Source organism: Populus trichocarpa, chromosome 8 (genome assembly GCF_000002775.5).
Source record: "Populus trichocarpa isolate Nisqually-1 chromosome 8, P.trichocarpa_v4.1, whole genome shotgun sequence".
In the NCBI taxonomy this organism is placed as follows: Eukaryota; Viridiplantae; Streptophyta; class Magnoliopsida; order Malpighiales; family Salicaceae; genus Populus; species Populus trichocarpa.
Genome location: NC_037292.2, coordinates 10611341 through 10629684, shown reverse-complemented (window position 1 = coordinate 10629684; position 18344 = coordinate 10611341). Strand labels below are relative to the sequence as shown.

Genomic DNA, 18344 nt, shown 5'->3' with positions numbered 1-18344 from the left:
AAACTTTTTTTTCTTTCATGCAAGAGGCCATTTCCGAGTAACGGATGGATAGGATCTCAAAATAACATGGTGCTTCAGTAGAAGATTATAAACTATACATACATCCTTTTTTTTTTCCTTTTCAATCTCCTGCAATTGGATCTTGTCTTGCAGTTAGGAGTTCTTAATTCGGGATATATGCATTCCCTCAGTATTTTACGTTTTCTCAATCCAGTCATGAATCTTGATCGATCTACACACGCATGCGAGGAAAGAGCAGTAAATAAGAGGGGGGGAGAAGGCAATTGCAGGCTTATTGTAAGATATAATATAAAACTTGGTAGATTTATGGATTTATTGCAAAAGAGAGAAACCAAATCGTTACTGAATTCCTCCATCATTTGATACAATCCTGTCTTTTACAGGGAGAAAGGGTGCCTTCACCAAGTTTACACATTGGTGCTGCTCAAGGAGCCGTGAAATGCAGTTTGGCTGCACAAACACATACAAGAACAGTTAAAAAGATGTTAAATCAACGAGAAATATCACATTCTACGAGGACAGAAAAAAAGAAGAAAAACGTGATGGCCTCAATTTTGTTACAAGGGCGTATTCATCTTACCTCCGACGTCCTTGTTGAAGCAGTCAGTGTCGCACTTCATTTCACAGAAGGTTTGGCCTTGGCCACCAATTCGGCATTCCTGCTCGCAGGTGTTGAAGCAGGAGCCGTACGCATCAGCGGCAGCTTTAGGAAGCTCAACTGCAGCAACAAGAACAAGGCACAAGACCAAAAGTGCAGCAACTTTGTTTGTCATTCTCCAAGATCTTCTTAATTTGCACTGCTGATGTTTTTTAATTTACTCCCTTGATTGACAGAAGGGAAGAAATCAGTTTTTATAGAGGCTTCAAGGGAATCCAGCCAGTGGTGAGCCTCAAAAGACGGAGACATACATGAACTTTTTGCATCACGTTTTGTCTGCATCTCTATTTTTGGAGTTGGGTTAGTGGATCTTGATGAGAATATGGCAAATACAGGCTTATGTAAAAAAAAAAAAAAGTTTGACGAAACTAGCTCCTCTTCTCAAGGACGAAATTAGTGACCCTTTTTAAAATTTACTTCTAAAAATAGTGGATTTTTATGTTCTACTCCCCGGTCTCATTAATAATTAATGTCCTAAAAGTTTTCGCACAAATTTTTAGAAATATAAAAAAATAAAAATAATTGAGAGTTTTTTTTTTAAATGTTATTTCACTTTTACTACTAACTATATTTATATGATTTTAAAGTTTGTTTTGAGTAAATTTAAAAAATAGTAAAGGGAAATAAAGAAAGTGAATGAAAATGTGTATTCATTATATTTTGACTTTTAGAACGAACATTTAAATTGAGATTGTAAAAAATAGAAAATAGGAAGTAATGAGTACATTAAGCTAGTGAATGTTTTATACATTTTACTACACCATCGTCCCAAGCTATGCCATGAAATTTTTTTAAAATATAAAAATATTTAGGTATTACTAACATGTTTTATAAAAATAAATTTTAATCATGAATTTAAAATTAGATGTATATTAAACAATATTGTTATCTAATATTGATACAAAAACATATTGAATCTACTTGGATCAATCCGGATTGATATACAAAACCTGTAAGGTATAATCTTAAGAAAAATAATGTTGAAGGATGAAATTGGCAAAAACTAGCACTCAATTAAAAAAATAAACTTAAGTCAACCAATCAAACTCACGACACAAGTCATGTACGTTATCAAATTTTATAATTTTTTTTTATCATAGAAATTATTTTTCATTTAATTAAACAACAATAAAGCGTATGATAATTCTTTTGTATGAGATATTTAAAAAATAACATGACAGGTGCATGAGACTAAAATAGTAAAGTAGATCATTAATAACAAATGATAAAATTATATTTTTTTAGTTTTATGTTAAATAAAAAAAATAGATCATCAATATCAAATGATGAAATTGCATTTTTTTTTAAAAATTGAAGGATAAAAAATGCATTAAACAACACAAATTAATAAAATAATCATAGCCTGGACGATTTGGTTAAACCTGTCAAACATGCGATCCGGGTCATGGACCCAACCAAGTTCAATATTTTTTTTTCATAAATCCATGCTTAGCTTAAATTAAAAATAAGAATTAAAAAAAAAACAAATACATGGGCCTTTGGCCCAATGCTGTAAGGGATGCGCTTGAGCCTGTTTTTATTTTTTTTTCTTTTAAAAAAATGGAGGACATGTTTTTTGCCACTGTTTTTATTTAAAAAAAACAAGCATATAACTTGTCATCTGCTATCTTAGAATCTGACCATCATAGTGGTGGCTAGAAAATCAAAGTAGTGGATTTTTTGCCCCAAAAATCATTTACAACCCCTTTCAACCCATAACAAAAATATCCTACAAACACTCTTAGAACATCTTGAAACAAATTTATTGATCTAATAAACCCAAAAAAGTTTCACATTACAAAATCAAACCAAATAAAATTTTTTATCCTCAACTTGGATATGTTTTTTAAGACAATATTGAGGCTTTAAACAATTATCATAACACTCTCCTCATTAAATGAATTCGTTGACACTAATTTTAACTATTTTGGTGGTCGGAATAGATATCAACAATGACTTTCTTTCTCTACATCAAAACCCAACAATTATCTCTATCATCAAATAAACCAGGGGACTAAAAAAATGAGTAAAACAAAGTTTTGTGCTAAAATAGAATTTTCAACAATTAAAGGGACCAATTAACCTACTACTTGAAAAAAAAAGGGATTGAAACAAACTTTTCATATAAAATTCAAAGTTGCCATCCATTTCCCCTTTTTTTTCATCCCGGTCTTCTATTTTTCAATTTAATTATTTATTAAAAAAAGAATCATTTGGGTATTAATTTGGGGTGCAATTGAGTAAATGAAAGTTTGAAGATAAATTGAAATTTTTTAAAAATGTTGTTTCAATACACAATAATTCGTGAGGAGAGTAGACAATGTAAGGTGCACACTGAAAACACCTCAGAACTTAGTTTTTTTTAATATATAATATTAAATGAGAGCACGAGCCTTAGAAGGCTTAACACATTTTGTACCAAATTTTAACAAAGAAAAGGCTTCAAGGCAACATCTAGTTAATGTCTTAGAACATAAAAGATGAGATACTGCAGTCAGAAATATATTTGATTAAATAGATAAAACAGTTATATAAAAATCAATTTGTTTTTAAGATAATTTTAAAATAAATTTTTGTATCTTTAAAATAGAAAGTACAAAGAAGACATATCTCCAAAAAATAACATTTATTATTTTTTATTCATAAAATATCATTATAAAAGCTCTCAATTTCAAAACTATCCAACCAAGACATGTAAAATATAATACAAAAATAATTATTTTATTTTGTACATTACTATAAAATATATATTTTATTTTCATCTTTTTTTTTGTTTTGTCTTTTTTATTTTTATTTTTTTCATTTTTTTTTATCTCGAGATGGTAACTAAATATTATTTAAATGCTTCTTTAAAAATGTGATGATTTTATACGAAAGCTTTGGTCCAAGAAAGTGTTGTTATTAACTCTTATATTGGATGGAATCTTAGGAAAAAAAAATCATTACCCTAGATTAAAAATTGAAATGGTATATTAAAAATAGAGATATATTAGGGATTTGTTGAGGATCTTAAAATAATATTATTGTAAAGCGTAAATCACAAAAAAAAAAATAAAAATAAAATAAATGAGAGATAAGAATACATAATTTTTTATGTTTCCGATAAACTATCTACTTTACAAGGGGAGAGGGGAAATAGATGAAGATCTTACTATCAAAGGGAGAAAAGAATAATATTTAAAACTACGAAATTCAATTATATTCACTGCATCAAATTCATTAGTGTTGGGACTCTAAAATCATAATGGCATCCATCATAATTTTTTTACATGTTTTTAATAATGTGGTGTAAAATACTATTAAAAAACATATAAAAAATATTAATTTAATAATTTTTAAAATAAAAAACACTTTAAAAAATAAAAAATACCACACAATCTCAAACGGCACAACAAAAAAGAACGCCATATCTTTCCTTCCTTATTTTAAAGCTAAGCTGCGAAAATATAGTAAGATAAATAAGTCTTTGGAGTCGTTTTGTGGACAGTTCATATCTCGCCTTGTTAAGCTCAATCGTTTGTGAAGGTTAACAAACCAATATCAACTTATTTTAAATTAGATAATATATAATTAAGACAACCTTAAACCCAGCTCCTTAAATCTCTTAAATAACTTAATTAATAGGGTTGTAAGCTAAGTTCGTTAGCACAAATGGTATGAACAAATCAGGCTTCAGACTTAGTGTTTGAACCCGGTTTCCAAAACAATTTAATTTTTTTTATATTTTGGATCGTTCTGATATGCTGATCTCAAAAATAATTTTTTAAAAATAAAAAAATATTATTTTAATATATTTTAATATAAAAAATATTTTAAAAAACAACAACATAAACTTTATATCTAGCAATACCGTTATATAATTTTTTTTTGAATATATTTTTTAAAGGAAAATAAAAGGCCCAAGGCCCGAAATTACTAAATTTCAAAATTCTAAGCATGTTAATAGCCGAACCCATACAAAGAAAGCCCAATACTGATAGAACATGTGTGATGACCAAAATACCCTCTGTAGTCTCAGTCCGAATTTGGCATCAGCCTTCTACTTGTTGAACAAGAAGACCACTTGCCTTGATAAACATACCCCTCCTACCCAAAGCAATTAAAACCAGAGATCCAACTACAGATCAAGGAAGAAAAGAAAAGAAAAATGGAGTGCGTATTCGGACTTGTGGGTAATGATTTCGTAATCGTAGTAGCAGACACATCTGCCGTTAACAGCATCTTGGTCCATAAAACCAACGAAGACAAGATTATGAAACTCGACTCTCACAAGCTCATCGCTGCTAGCGGTGAGTCCGGTGACCGGTTTGTTACTACCCATTACAAAATATTAGCTTTCTATTAATTAATTAATTAATTACTCCTTTTCCTGGCTAATTTGTGTTTTTTGGATTTGTTTTTCAGAGTTCAATTCACGGAGTATATTCAGAAGAACGTGGCTTTGTATCATTTCCGTAATGGGATTCCCTTGACCACCGCAGCTGCTGCTAATTTTACCCGTGGAGAGCTCGCTACTGCTTTGAGAAAGGTAATTGATCTTATCAATTTTTTTAGTTTGATTTTACTGTTTCAGATTTGGGGTTTTTTTGTTTTTAATTTATGAAATTATGTACTGGGTTGAAGTGATTTTTCGCTATTAGGTACTGGTTAACAAGTAGACCCAAGTGAATTTCTTTACCTAATTTTGGTGTGTAGATTGATCTTTGACTTGTTTGATTAATGGTTGCTTTGATATTAGTGGAGATTACATTGCTGTGGGATTTCGTCCGGCGATGGTTTTCTGGATAAAGAATGCTTGCTCTTGAAGAGAAGGAAAGTAGAAAGAGAGAAGGGAAATAAACTATTTGTTGCGTTATGATTCTTTCTTGTTTGGGGGTTCAGATGTGCTTATAAGCAATTAAGGTCACAAACTACTAAATGCTGAGGTATCAGTTCATGAAAAAAATAAAAAATTGCTGACGTATTAGTTAACTGGCAAAAATGTTAGGCATCATACCTGTGAACTAAAGCATTGTTAATGTGTTACTGTTTGGATTGAGGAACTCCATTAAACCGAAACTTATTTCTTTTGTGCCCATGGCATCTAAAAGGAGGTGTTTCACACAGTTATGTGTGACTACTGCACCAGTGAATGGTGAAATTGGTGATCATTGAGATAACAGCCTAGCATGTAAGACTGAGCTTTCTGGTCTTATTTTTTAGAATTGATAATATAAATTCATTTTATTTCCCTATTTTAGTTGTCTCATGTTAAATAGGTTGGCAGAATTGCGTTATGTTTCATTTTTCCAGAAAAGAAGCTGTTGAAAAATCTCCCTTGCCATCCATAAAAAGGGATTGTCCTTCCTGGCACGAGTTAGTTTATGGTGGCCTCTACCATATGAAACTTAAGATATGGATTTCTTCCTGGGCAATGGGGCAACCAGACATAATATATCACAGGAACTTGTTCATTTATGTCTAATGGTAGCTTTATAATGTCCATTCATGATTGTGAATTGCGTTATAGTTTCAACTATGGTGGATTTCTGGAGGGCTTTTCAAGTGAATATCTCAAGAAGTTTGCAATTCAATCCAAGTTGAAGTAGTGTTGTTTTCTGTGTGTTTTATTGTTTTTAGTTTTTGAAAATTTGTGTTGGCACTAGATGGATAGAGAGCACGTGATGTCTTTTGGTTTTTGTGATTTGTGGTCATGCAAGGTACTGGTATGGGTTCTTCTCATGTGCTCACTCATGATGTCTGTCTTTTGGTTTCTGTGGTTTGTGGTCATGCAAGACACTGTCTGGGTTCTTCTCATGTGCTCATTCATGATGTCTCATGTGTCACTCTTTGTATGACCATTATATACCGACTGATTCTGATTTTTGGTCTTTCAGAACCCTTACATGGTAAACATCCTACTGGCTGGCTTTGACAGAGAGACAGGCCCCTCTCTATACTACATCGACTATATTGCTACCCTTCACAAGGTTGACAAGGGAGCATTTGGTTACGGGTCCTTTTTTTGTCTCTCCATGATGGACAGACACTACCACAGTGGTATGTCAGTGGAAGAGGCAGTTGAATTGGTTGATAAATGCATAATGGAGATTCGATCCAGGTTGGTTGTGGCGCCACCGAACTTTGTGATCAAGATTGTTGACAGGGATGGAGCAAGAGAGTATGCCTGGCGTGAATCTGTCAAGGATACCCCAACAGCCCAGTCCGAGGGTTTGGCAGTTTAATTTATGCAGATCTTTTTGATTTTTCTTCTCGGTGTTTAAATGGATCTGATCGCCTAAAACTTTTTTCCAAATGCTATTCCGGAACCTTACTTGTGGGGTTATGTTAGCTGACGTTCCAGAGTTGTATTGTGGAATTTTATTGGACTTCTGAAGCAGGTCTTCTCAAGTCTCTCCTGGCTAGAAAGGCTCTTCATAACTGAAATTTCTTATTCTCATATTGCCTGCCATTCTTCTAGATTTTACCCGTCTGATAGCATGGATTTTTTTTCCCTTTCAAATAACCCACATGCTAAGTCTTGTAATGGTTATGCCAGTTGTCAAGAGAACGCAATGAAACGGCCACCTTGGAATGTCAGTATAAGTTGGGTGATTAAATTCCAAATCTTAAATTAATTGGCGTGTCCGAGTGTTTGGAAGAGTGAGTGTTTTGGAAGAGTGACTTGGTTTTGAAGTTTAAAGTGTTTTTTATTTGATGATGTATTAATATAATATTTTTTATTTTTTAAAAATTATTTTTAATATTAAAAAATTTCAAAATATAAATAAAAATTAATTTTAAATAATTTTTTTTTAATTTTTTAAAAATATAATTTTAATCATATTTCTAAATAATGCCAAAGAAGTTAGAACTCATTCCTGATAAGAAAATATAATAATGATAAGAAAATACAATAAAGATATTCTGAGAAGTATAATTTAATTAGTTAGATTTATAAATAAATCTTGAATGATATAGTTTAACTAGTTGAATTTTAAATTTGTTTTTTAAAAATTACTAGTTTTAAGATTATTAAACATTTATATGGTCTAGATTAGTTGATGCGTGTGATTAATCCAAATATTTATGTTAATTAAAAAAATAGCATTATTTATCAGATCTTCGGTAAGCATGCGGACGAACCTTATCAAACGAAAAAGAAGATGTAAACAAGACCTTAATAATTATAGATACGGATCAAGAATTAATTATAAAACAAGCATCATCTATTATGTTTGGGAATGAGACGTGGTGAGTAAGGTTTTTGATAGGACCCATTAAAAAAAAGATACCCAGCTCGTGACAAGACCTTAATCATGCATAGCAATTAGCAAGACCTTAATCAGACCCAGCGATTTCAGTCGTCTCTCCCAAAAGCAGGAGGAGTCCCCGCCGCACACCATGTTCCCTCAACATTCTCCCCGTCTTGGTGTCCGCAATTACACTGTGAGTCTGTGACACCGTAACCCACCTCATAAGGAGAGAGCACTCAAGCAGGCTTGTTTACGTGTGTGTGAGAGCGAGTGGTCGACTGCAATGAGAGACCGCCACGTGTCAAGCCTCTTTACTCTTTTTTACTGGCAGGGCACTTACAAAGGTATCAATCTGTTGAACTGAACCCCACTGAAAAGTGAAGAGGAGGCAGAGAAGGGTGTCTTCATTTGTATATTCAATCAAATCTGCTTTAACCAGCCTTTCCATACAATCTCCTCTCTCTCTCTATATATATATATATCTGAAGGTTTTGGTAGCTGATTTCTCATCATCAAAGGTGAGTGGTTTCATTCTCTTTCTTTGCTTTTATTTTTTGCCCATATAATATGATGATGGTACAAATATCTGGTTCGCATTGCAAATATGGAAGATGACAGTTCAAGAATGTTCTTAAGGGCACTGGTTATTATGGGCATGCTTTGTTTTTCATTTATTCCGTAATAACAATTATTTCTTGTTCTCACAAAAGGTGAATGATTGCGTATGGTTTTTTTTTTCGTGTGATTTTTTGGGATTTTGAAGAGTTTATAGTTTTACATTTTTGCTCATAGGTTTTGTGGGTTTGCTTCTGGGTTGGGATTTATATTTAGTTTCAGTCTTTTCAGATTTAGCCCATTAAAACAGAGGAAACTAAAGAATCACCATTTTAAGTTTTGTCCATAAATGTTATATTCAGGTTGATCGTGCTCAAACTTTTGTTCACACTTTTTTTTAATGTGTTTTGGTTTTAATTTGTGGTAGGATGGGCACAATTGATGATAAGTGGGGTGACGAGTGCTCTGTCATTGGAGACAAGGGAGAAATTGAGTATATTGATTATCAAAATGACAAATCTGTGTGTAGTTATGATCCCAGTGAAGAGGGTCCTATTGTCATTTCTGCCCCATTTCCTTTTGAAGAGGGGAAGCCCCGATCAGTGTTTGTTGGGGAAACTGCTATTGATTCAATTACTATTAAGAACACCACCGCTGAAGCTGTTGATTTATGGACCAAAATTTATGCCTCAACTCCTGAGGATTCTTTTAAGCTTTCATTGATGAAACCTCCATCAGCTAATGATGTTAAGTGCCAAGAAGGCTTCATGGATTTTTCAGTAATGGAGGATCGAATGCTTCAGCCTGGCGAGTCGTTAACCATTTGGTTATCCTGCAAACCAAAGGAACTTGGCTTGTACACTACTGTGGTGCATTTTGATGTTGGCAATGATAGGATAGAACGAGTGGCCTTTTTGTTGGCTGATGATAATATATCTCAGTCTTTGGCTTCCAAAAAGCCTTTCTCAAGAGGCCAAAGGAAGAAAAAATTCTCCACAGATACCTTTATTTCTGCGGGATCACGTCCAGCAAGGGCACCAGGTCGAGCGTACAAAAACAGGCTTCCTCGTTATGATATTCCTAAAGATATTAGAGCATTGATTGAGAGAAAGCAGATCCCTGATGTTATCATGGGAGGTCTAACGATAGACAATTATGCTTCCTACTTCAAAACACTGTTGATCATGGAAGAAATACAACTTGAGGTAATTGTTTAAATTATGCAGAATGACAGCAATCATGGTATGAAATGCTTGTTCAATTCCCTGCTGAAATTGGTGATTTGTGCTTCAGGAAGACATGAGGAGTCATGACATGGAGTGTGTTACGATGAGGAGGAAGGGGAATTATCTCTCCCTTGTGGTCCCAGGGCTTGCGGAACGGAGGCCCTCCCTTGTTCAGGGGGATGATATTTTTGTAAAGCTTGCAGATGCAGATGACACAACAACTCCATATCAGGTTTCTGCCCATTCATGTAAAAGAATTTCATGTTATCAAGATTTAAAGTTGCAGATTGAATAGAATCCAACTGCTAGGAAACTGCTGATGCATTAAAATAGTTGCTGTTGTCATCTTGTGTGTTATTTGTTGTATTTTTGACAGTTACCTTGGTGTTTTCTTGTAAAAATAATGTGTTATGCAGGGCTATATTTACCGGGTCGAGGCTGATGAAGTGTACTTGAAATTTTACCAAGAATTTCACTCGTGCCATAATGATGGACATCTTTACAATGTGCACTTCAAATATAATCGAGTCAGTATGAGAAGACTGTATCAGGCCATTGATGCTGCAAAGGATTTAGAGACAGAGATGCTATTTCCATCGGAGACCTCTGGAAGTAGGCTCATTGAAACTTCTACTCTGGTGCCTATATCTTGTAGTCTTAACGAGGAGCAGATCTGTTCAGTGGAGATGATCCTTGGCTGCAAAGGAGGCCCACCTTACGTGATTTATGGGCCTCCAGGTACAGGCAAAACCATGACAATTATAGAAGCAATTCTCCAGCTTTATCAAAACAGAAAGCATGCTCGGATTCTTGTCTGTGCACCTTCAAATAGCGCAGCAGATCACCTGTTAGAGAAGCTTCTCAGTGAGGAGGCTGTTCACATTCAAGAGAAAGAAATATTCAGGCTCAATGCAACATCCCGTCCATTCGACGACATCAAGCCCGATCTTATTCGTTTTTGTTTATTTGATGAGCATATCTTCACGTGTCCTCCACTCGGTGCTCTTACTCGTTATAGAATCATCATATCAACTTATATGAGTGCCTCTCTTCTCAATGCTGAGGGCGTCAAGCGAGGACAGTTCTCTCATATTTTCTTGGATGAGGCTGGCCAAGCTTCAGAACCTGAAAGCATGATTTCTGTATCGAACTTCTGCAACAGGGATACAGTTGTTGTTCTTGCTGGAGACCCCATGCAATTGGGCCCAGTAATATTCTCCAGAGACGCGGAGAGTTATGGACTGGGGAAATCGTACTTGGAGAGGCTCTTTGAGTGTGAATCTTATGACAGTGGAGATGAAAATTATGTGACAAAACTCATAAGAAACTACAGATGTCACCCAGAGATTCTGCATCTTCCTTCAACTTTGTTCTATGAGGGAGAATTGATAGCCTGCAAAGAGTCCAATGATGATTCAACTTCCTTGATGACTTTGACAAACCTTCTTCCAGGAAAGAACTTTCCTGTTCTCTTCTTTGGCATCCAGGGCTGTGATGAGAGGGAGGCAAATAACCCATCGTGGTTTAATCGAATCGAAGCAAGCAAGGTAGTGGAGATTGTAAAGAAACTGGCTACTAGGGGTAACCTGAGCGACAGTGACATTGGGGTCATTACACCTTATAGGCAGCAAGTACTCAAACTAAAGAAGGCACTGGATAACATAGACATGCCTGACATTAAAGTTGGGAGTGTAGAACAATTTCAAGGACAAGAAAGGAAGGTTATCATTGTATCTACTGTCCGATCAACAATCAAACACAATGATTTTGACAGGGTCCACTGTTTGGGATTCTTAAGCAACCCGAGAAGGTTTAATGTAGCCATTACTCGTGCTATATCTCTGCTTATTATTACCGGGAACCCACACATAATTAGTAAGGTATTGCTTCTTTTCATTGGTCATCATAAGAGATTAACTAAAGCAAATACATAGATGTTGACCTTTCCTTTGGGAGCGCATCTCAGTTAGCTCAAAGATTCTACACCTCCACAAATTCTTACATGCAGATGCATAGATAGCTGTCTCTGTATTCTTCTGCTTGCAGGCTTATGTGCATGTGGGTACATTCACGCCTAGAATTTAAGTGATCACCTAAGAGAAGACTGAATGGTGTTGGCAAGCCAATAGCTAACACCAATTAAATGAGGTTGATGTTTTCTGCTCCCTTGCATATGCATGTGCACGTGCAAATTTGTTGCAGGTAAAGGATGCCGCTTCTTTGCTATTTGTGCTGAGCCAGGGGCATATATAGCTGTGTTTTACATGGATGATAAGTTCCTCTCAAGCAGCCCTGGGCTGGAGAGAATTTTTGTGGTAGGGGGTCCGGCACTGTGTAGATGCAGTTTGGAACTTTATGTGTCAAACTATGTAGCGCTCCAATAATTTTATGTCACTAACTTACATGCCACAGCATTATGAAATTCATTTAATAGTCGTAGATGCAGTTTGGAACTTTATACTTGCACAGCCCCCGTATAGCTGTCTATACTATGCTCAATTATTTTTTCCCTCATTATATGCAGGACCAATACTGGAATAAACTTCTATGGCACTGTGTAGATAATGACTCCTATCAGGGTTGTGCTCTCCCAGAAAAAAGACTGGAGTGTGTTGACAACTATCCAACATATGAGGATCGTGTCGACTATGATGGAGGGCCTGTGACAAATGAAGCTGATTGGTGTGATGGTTGGCAACCTTCATCCTCTGGAGAAGTAGGATGGGATCATCCAGGGTCATCTCAAGCACAAATTCCAGAACCCGTGACAGATGAAGCTGAATGGTCTGATGGTTGGCAGTAAGGTTTAGTTGGTGTCTGTTTACATAAAAGTAGGAGGAATGGGTATTTTATATTTTGGTGTGGATTTTTGTCCCTGCATGCGGCCCTCTTTTGCTGTTCTTATGTTGGAAAGCACATGATGAGTCAGGAGTCAAAGAATTGAGCTCAAGTTATCGGATTTGGGATACCTCTTTAGTCGTGCCATGAAATTTGATCAATTGTATTTGCAGAAAGGGTACTGGAATTTTATTTCATATAATTATGAAAATTTAAAAGAGAAATAGTTGGTTTCATGAGACATTGCGGTATATTCTCAAGAATGCTTTACCTTTTGCCAAAAAGGAAAAAAAAAAGGATGCTATCCCAAAGGTCAAAACTTGCCTGCTATTGCAGTGACAAACTTGTGATAAAACAATTTCAAATGCCAATCAAATGGTAAGCATACGATGATTGCAGCATTACAGGTGATTGAAGATTACAATAACGTTAGGACTCCAGGCAGAAACTAGCTGTTGCTGTTATGCTTCTCTGCTGGTGCTAGAGGCGAAACTGGGCTTCTGGGTGATCCATCAACAGATTCTGGTGGCAAACTTGGTGCTAATGAAAGATCATCAGGACCTGCAAAACTGTGACAAGCTTATGTTCTTTTTGCATGTTTCTGACTCAAATTAGAATTGAGATGCCCTTTAAACAAACAATTAATTGATTCTACAAAAATATAAGCGGAGAAGAAATGATTAAAATCTTATTACTCTGGAGTTGTTGTGCCGTGAAGGGGGGCAGTGCTGGTGAACCTGCAGCACAAAGAATACAAATTACTGGTGAATTTACAGTTGTATTTATAACAATAATAGTGGGCGTAGGTAATGAAAACTTGCAATTAATTGATATCATGAAATCACATACTAACTAACAATCAAGATTTTAATCCAGCATCAAAGAAGTACCCAATTAAATTCCTGAATTTATTTTCTCCAAATTTGCAATTTGTGCTAATGACTGGTTAAAACACGGTGCAACCTACGTATCAAAAGTATACGATTTCGCTGGACTTGACAATAGCATGCTATTCCTTCCTTCCACGAGAATGCTAACTTGCGCCTAATCTAGTAGCAGAAATATCTAGATGGCTGCGTCTCTAATTAAATAATAATAATAATAAAAAACTGCAAAGAGGAGCAAAACCTAATCAAAATTAATTTAATTAGCATCCATTTAATTTTCCGTACCTGAGCAGAGCAAATCTAAAGATACAGGACTAGATAGAGAGCAAACAGAAGGTAAAGCAATCACTCTGGGTTCGTTCAATGGGAATCCGAAGATTAGAGGCTGCCTGATTAGGTAACAGAAACAGTTGCCATCACCGGAATTGAATGCCTTAGACAAGGCATCGCAGCGCTGAGATGTTGCAGTGTCTGTGACTCTGTCTGGCGGTGCCGAGACAGGGAGAGAAGGCCACCAACTCATCACTGCACCAAGATGGCGAGGCTGGCGGTGGCGAGGAGGAGGAGCATGGAGTTTAAACGGCTGGGAAAATGAGGACTGTCGTGTGATTCATGTTGGAACTCCCGCTTCCTTTATAACGGGAGTGAATTGAAATGGCGGGAATGGAGATTTTTTTTTCCTCTTTCGCGAGTTTACGGAAATGCCCTTGCAATCTGTGTTTTTGTGTACTGGACGACAGCGTCTTCTTGTTCAAGTATCAATTTCTCTGAATTTACATTTTACAAAAAAAAAAAAAAAAATTATTTATTTACTCTGAACCCATACCAGTTCACTCGAGCGTCAACATGGGGCTAAATTATACTGAAGATATTTTACTCTCAGGACCAGCTTTGTTAATTGATTGTGTTCACGCCAATCCAGCTGCTTACGTGTAACTTTATGTCTTGTATCATCAAATATTATGAGGAAGAGGAGTGACCTAATACTTGTATGTGGTATAGTTTTGAAACCCAACCCGGTAATTGACCCGGTCTAATGATCAGGTCACGGGTCACATGGGTTGACCCGGGTCAACCCAAAAAAAATAATAAAAAAAAGAAAAATTATTAATCACAGGTAGTGCCCGGTTGAGGAGGCGCTCATGTGGGCTTCATTGTAAAATTGCCATATATTGCATCTCCAACTACAGGTAAGAAGCTCCATCCGAGGGAAGATAAGCCATTTATGAATGAACAGAGCACTTTCGAAACCTCTTATCGAGACCCCATCTCCTGCTAATTATTCATCTGGTGGTGAAGGGCGACTCCACATGCTAAGCAGACCAAGCTTTCTATTCCCTTCCAGCAAGCAGCTGATAGCCATCAGTCACGGCTCCATAAGGCAATAAATTGGGTCAATAGCCACCATCAAAAGAAAGAAGGAAAGGAAGCTGCCTAAGCCCTTCACTAAGACCTGGCGAACTACCATCAAAAGAAATTTGTCTTCCCCTTTGATTTGAAATTTCCTCTTCTTTACCCCAAAAAATCAAATCTTTCACCGATGGAAAAGAATTAATTGATTAGGTTTTTCAAGCTGGTGCAAAGGCACTTGGTTGCCACAGTAGGGGTGGGTACTTCTGGTAATGAGATCCTGACATCCAAACCTTCTCTTTACCAGTAGCATGAATAAGAAGAGAGAGAAGATGTCGCAGATCAACTGTTAGGAAAAAAAGTTTTGAAGAAGAGGTAGTCGATTACAAACCTTCTTCTAGTGAGGCTGCAGCTGAGCCAGAAAGTGCTCCATCAATTCCAACAGAAACATGTCTAGCATGCCCTTTTCAAGCTGAACGTGGGAATGGGGATGGGGATGGGAATGGGAATGGGAATGGGTAATGATGAAGAGGAAGGGAAGACAGAAGACTTCAGATGAGGATTTGGAGAGGCCAGTACTTGTCAAAAATGCGGTTGAGGCCATTTGTTGGAGATTAGATCGTACAAGTAACAACACTGCTTTTGCCTTTCTCTATTAGGAAAGGAGCCGGGTCTCAACTGGGTTTACCCGGGTCGACCGGGTTCCGGGTCGACCCTCCGGGTCGACCGGGTTTCTCCAGGCCAACTTCCAGACGAGTTTTTACTTAGACCCGGACCGGTTCCAGGCCCGGGTCGGCCGGGTCCCGGGTCGACCCGCCGGGCCGGTCCGGGTTTCAAAACTATGGTCTGTGGTGCTGAAACAACCCTACAAAATTGGAGAGATTTTACCGCTTTGTAACTGGGAGTTGATCGAGGGGGCTCTGATGGGTTTAACGCTGGAAGAAGCAACAACTGAAATGCACGGGAAGAAATGGGGATGGGATCGATGCTGATGTGAAAAGCAATATATGAATAATGGAGATCACAGCAGTGCAACTTGATTGAATTGCTATTCATTGATTTTAAGGATTAAAAAGATATGCAAAAGACCATAAAGAGCCTGGTATGATAAAAAAAAAAATACCAGAAAAACTCTACTCTGCTTTCAGAATTTACTAACCAAGAATCTGAGAGTGAGGAATTGGTAATTGGTAATCAGTAATGATGTTGATTTAGCAAGGCAGAAAAATCATCCGCAGACCCTCAATTGTTCATCAACATGAACATTTCCCATTAGTCTGTTTAGAACCACTTTGTGTCATTGTGATGCAAAATCATAACCAACCTACCAAATTCTCACACCAGGAATCCAAAATCTATAGCCACCAAGAAACAGAATTTCCTTAACCATAATACTCGCCTATTAATCTTCACCAGTACATAAATTTCATACAAAAATGACAAATTATTCAATAAATAATCACCCAATATGATTTTTAATCGACTTAACAAGCTCAAAAAATAATAGCCCACAATCCCAAAAGACTATTTCTTAACAAATGTATACAGCAGAAAGTAGAAATATATATAGCATCTAGTAGTAGTACTTGAAAAGTACAAATCCTAATGCAAATAGTAGAAGAGATGGTGAAAGGCTGTCGGAGGGCACTGATGCTGATGGTGGAGTTAGAATTGGGTGACTCCCAGTAGTTGATGCCGGTGCCCCAGAATCTCCCGTCGATGACGGTGGAGCCAGGAGAGGTGTCGTGCCAGATGCTGGTGGTAGAGCGGATGGAGTTGGTTCAGGAACAACAGAAGCTGCTCATCAAGGAAAATAATTCTTTTTGTATTAACACTCAAATCATTATGTATTAAATATATGCATCCAAACGCATTGGGCATATGGCTAATAGAATATTGAAGCTGGTTACCTTGAGGACTAGCAGTATAAGCATACAACTCACTGAATTGAACCAAAAACTTGAAGAAAAAAAGAAAGAAAGGAAAAGATCATCTTAAATAGTCTTTACAATCTCTGTGCGCATCGATGTTTGTATAACAATTAGCATGAGAAGTACTCAAGCGCATAATTACTGCTGGAATGGTCATGATTTAAGGGGGCTTCAAAAGATCATCGTAGTTCAAAAGGCATACCTGGAGCAGGAATTGGTGCACCGGTGGCTGCAAGAGAAATTAAGTTTTATATCATCATTTTCACTACTTTTATATCAATAATAATTCAAAAGAAGTCGATATAATAACGGACATCTAGTTATTAAAAAGAAGAGAATCCTTAATGTAATAAGTACCTTCGCATTGGACTGGGACGCCAGGCATGTTACAGGCACGAGGCAGAGAGATGGCTAACGTTCTATTGATTGGTACGCCGAAGGGAACGCTTCCAGTTACAACAAGACACAAACAGTCCATCCCATCACTTGTCAGGTTCTTAAGTGAACCGCAACAGCCGGCAGTTGGCGAAGAACCATTGGCGGTACTACTTGTAAGAAAAGTCATACATGGGGCGAAGGTAGCAAGCACCGAAGCCGTGCACGCAGCATTGATCTGGCCATAAACAGGAAAAACAAAGACTGCCAGAGCAACAGCCAGAAAGGGAACCGTACGCGGAAAAGGCACAAAACGCTCCATGTGGGAATGGGTGTTCTTGTAGCGAGGATCAATACTTGTTGGAGAAGAGTGAAGGAAATTATGGTGCATAATACCAACAAGAAGTAGATTTGGAGCTTGAGATTTTGCGTGGTGGAAGGGGGAGTTTATAGAGGGAGGATTCTGGGTGAAGGAAATGGAGGGAACTGCACACGTGGATTTGAAGCTCAACTACCTTGACCACCTTTGTTTAAGAAAGGATTTTGATATTATTTTGACCTCGAAGACGGGCCTACCTAAATTTAGTGTCAAACTATGACTGGCTATTCTGCAAGTCAGAAAGTCGTGATTTCGTCCAATAAGTAACAATCCAAAGATTACAAATTCTGGACAAGTTTCCTTTGTCCTCTGGAATCCAATGTTTTGGGCCGGAAGAGAAGGGTACTAATATCTGATGCTCAGGGCCGTAAATGGGTTGGGCTTATGTATTAAGTTAGTCGGGCTTATGACGAACTCAAGCGTTGGCCCCTCCGTAGTCTTACAAAACTCATACTTAAAATCTAATCAATTAGATTGTTTAATGTAATGGAATTTCAATATTATTTTTCCCTGCTACAATGGGTTCTTGCAATTTGATTAGTTAGGTCCATATAAATTTGTTCTATCCAATAATAATTTCTTTTTTTTATATAAATATATAAATTCTTAAAGGAGCCCAGTCCAATATCTTGTAGTGGGCATTTTACAACTCTATGATCCGTTCTGAGTTGCAGTGCTTATTTTTGGGCAGACTAATTTTATGGGCCAGCCCATTTGTGGTCCTCGTGATATTAATGTTACAGCTTCTACATGATGGGCATCCAACTACAGCCCATCTTAGTCTTGGACAGCTCCGAAACGAAAAATATTGTATTACGTATTTGTTTCCTTCCTGATTTTCTCTTGTAAAGTGATTTTCATAAAATAAATAATTTTTAAAAAGTAAGGT

General features: G+C 36.6%; 4 protein-coding genes and 1 long non-coding RNA gene across 6 annotated transcripts; 2 read left to right on the top strand and 3 right to left on the bottom strand.

Moving 5' to 3' along the window:
- Positions 1–305: 305 nt before the first annotated feature.
- LOC18109708 (uncharacterized) lies at positions 306–960 on the bottom strand. Its single transcript, XR_002983081.2, has 2 exons — positions 602–960; positions 306–471 (listed from the first exon to the last, which is right to left on the bottom strand). It is a non-coding gene; the product is annotated as an uncharacterized LOC18109708 (long non-coding RNA).
- Positions 961–4728: 3768 nt separating this feature from the next.
- LOC18101569 (proteasome subunit beta type-2-A) lies at positions 4729–7118 on the top strand. The gene is made up of 3 exons (XM_006379785.3): positions 4729–4984; positions 5084–5207; positions 6556–7118. Exons 1-3 carry the CDS (start codon positions 4827–4829, stop codon positions 6901–6903), a joined length of 630 nt encoding a protein of 209 aa, XP_006379847.1. The 5' UTR covers positions 4729–4826; the 3' UTR covers positions 6904–7118.
- Positions 7119–7972: 854 nt separating this feature from the next.
- LOC18101568 (probable RNA helicase SDE3) lies at positions 7973–12769 on the top strand. Its single transcript, XM_006379784.3, has 5 exons — positions 7973–8432; positions 8897–9674; positions 9763–9927; positions 10112–11575; positions 12220–12769. Exons 2-5 carry the CDS (start codon positions 8898–8900, stop codon positions 12496–12498), a joined length of 2685 nt encoding a protein of 894 aa, XP_006379846.3. The 5' UTR covers positions 7973–8432; position 8897; the 3' UTR covers positions 12499–12769.
- A 77-nt stretch (positions 12770–12846) lies between these two features.
- Positions 12847–15459, bottom strand: LOC18101567 (non-specific lipid transfer protein GPI-anchored 25). Of its 2 annotated transcripts, none has more exons than XR_008059976.1 (3): positions 13706–15454; positions 13229–13270; positions 12847–13102 (listed from the first exon to the last, which is right to left on the bottom strand). XR_008059976.1 is itself a non-coding variant. In XM_006379783.3 (3 exons), exons 1-3 carry the CDS (start codon positions 13941–13943, stop codon positions 12982–12984), a joined length of 393 nt encoding a protein of 130 aa, XP_006379845.3. In that variant the 5' UTR covers positions 13944–15459; the 3' UTR covers positions 12847–12981. The 2 variants fall into 2 exon arrangements, 1 of the variants encoding a protein (XP_006379845.3); XM_006379783.3 differs by having other exon boundaries at positions 12847–13094; positions 13706–15459.
- Positions 15460–16207: 748 nt separating this feature from the next.
- LOC18101566 (non-specific lipid transfer protein GPI-anchored 20) lies at positions 16208–17634 on the bottom strand. The gene is made up of 3 exons (XM_006379782.3): positions 17059–17634; positions 16904–16930; positions 16208–16567 (listed from the first exon to the last, which is right to left on the bottom strand). Exons 1-3 carry the CDS (start codon positions 17465–17467, stop codon positions 16344–16346), a joined length of 660 nt encoding a protein of 219 aa, XP_006379844.3. The 5' UTR covers positions 17468–17634; the 3' UTR covers positions 16208–16343.
- Between the last annotated feature and the right edge of the window lie 710 nt (positions 17635–18344).